Source organism: Nannochloropsis gaditana (assembly GCF_000240725.1).
Source record: "Nannochloropsis gaditana CCMP526 unplaced genomic scaffold scaffold155, whole genome shotgun sequence".
NCBI classification, from domain to species: domain Eukaryota; class Eustigmatophyceae; order Eustigmatales; family Monodopsidaceae; genus Microchloropsis; species Microchloropsis gaditana.
In genome coordinates, this window is record NW_005803798.1 from 25,854 (window position 1) to 27,639 (window position 1,786).

A 1,786-nucleotide genomic window follows, 5' to 3' on the forward strand; every position below is an offset into this window, starting at 1 on the left:
AAACGACGGCCGAGAAGCCCGCAGCAAAGACCAGGCGCCTCCCAGGAAAGGGAAGGGCAGCATGCACCCGTCAACCACAGGCTTCGCCGGCCCGAAGAACCCTATTATCCCATGGTAGAAAGCACGCATCCTCCTGCGCCAGTCACCAGGCCGCTTGCACCGGGGCCCACGCTGCCTTGCAAGCTGCCTTCCTCGCGTCCCATCCAGGAGGAACCGCGGGCGTGGCACGCCGCGAAAAGTGGCTCGGGGAGGCCGCTCTCCTTCCTTCCTCTCCCTGACTCTCGCTCCCACCCACCTCCTTCCTCTGTGCCTCTACCCTCCGCGTCCTCCTTCCGCCCATCGCCAACACCGCAGCTGCCTTCCTCCCTGCCCCTCCACCCCGGCACTAGTTCCTCTTTGCCGTCTCACCTCCCTCCCCATCGGAATGTGGATGCCCACGGGGGGAAAGAGGGTGTAGGTGGGAGGGACACGGCTTCAGAGGGCAGCTTCGAGACTCTCGACGAGCACATGCAGCGACTCCGAGTGTCGTGGAGGAAAACCGCCCCCAGCAACTAGATGCGAGCCGAGGTAGCACAGGGAGGCGAAGGGGGCGAAAAGAGAATAGGATGCGTGGCGTCGAGGGGGCAAGAGGACGAGAAAGATTAAGAGCGCGAATGAGGATGCAACGACAAGAAGGGTTTCTCAAGGCAGAACATCCCTCTCTGCGCCAGAAAAGTTCGCATTGATAGGATTCCTTGCCTGCCCAGAAAGAAAACCGTTCCAAGGGTCTCCGTTTTCTATTTACTTACTTTCGTGATCTTTACTTCCTCCCCATGCCTGATAATTTGCTAATTTTCAGTACTTTGATTTATTTGAGAGACGCAAGGCCTGGGGTGCTATCAGGTGCTATCATGGAAAGCTACCGATTGTGCCTTTGCCTGACGACTGCTCTCTTGACACCCCCACTCGGGATTGAGCTCCAGCCGTTCCATTCTTTGCGACCCAATTCATTGCTCTGTGGCACCACCACAGATGAGACGGGTCCGCCGCCTCGGTAACCGCTCCTTCACCGTCTCTGCTTTCTCCCTCTCTCCTTCTCGGCCAAGCTTGTTTTGCCCTCCCTGGCCGACGGATGTTATCCTTAACAAGGCCTTTCCTAAAGACGAAAAAGGACTCCTTGCGGATTCTCGGCGTGTACCATCGCCCTCCTGGGGAAGCGTTCTGACAACCGGCTCCTTTCCCTCCCTCCTCCCGCCCATGTCCCCCCCCTTTTCTCCCTCCCTCTACTCGGGAAAGACCTCCCCCATCTTACCCGTCGCCGACAAGACGATCCAGAGTACACCCACGACAAAAGAGAGGAGGGCGCTGAATATCTTCAGGCCAAACTCCAATTTTTCCGCCCGCTGTTTTCCGCTCTTTTTGTCGTGTTCCCCCATGCGCTTGCCCAGCCCGTGCGTGATCCCGCCGTAGATGGCCGCGAACACCCCCATTGTCACAGAAGAGATGATGCAAAAGGTAGCCAAGTACAAAGAGGATTTGCTCCAGTCCCGGAGTTGGACGGCAGGGAGGACACCGAGGATACCCCCCGGACCCGCCACCCCGTGCACAATGCCGACGACGAAGGAAAGGATTTTCTCCTTGATCTGTGTCGGTCTCCACCATTTCCTCCCACTTTTTTCCTCCTGCTTTTCCTCTTCTGTGCCCGAGGCGGTGGAACCGGGGCTTTCCTCCGGAGTGCCCTTGTCATCGAAGTTCACCACCACCGCCTCCCCTGCATCCTCGTCCTCTCCCTCCCCCCCCCCCCCCC

At 58.7% G+C, this 1,786-nt stretch overlaps 1 protein-coding gene across 1 annotated transcript; it reads right to left on the minus strand.

Annotated features, from left to right (window-relative positions):
- Nucleotides 1-1,262: 1,262 nt before the first annotated feature.
- NGA_0649500 (uncharacterized protein) lies at nt 1,263-1,763 on the minus strand (the record flags this gene model as incomplete). Its single annotated transcript, XM_005855611.1, has 1 exon — nt 1,263-1,763. A coding segment is annotated over one exon (501 nt), but the record flags the coding sequence as incomplete, so codon positions are not given.
- Between the last annotated feature and the right edge of the window lie 23 nt (nt 1,764-1,786).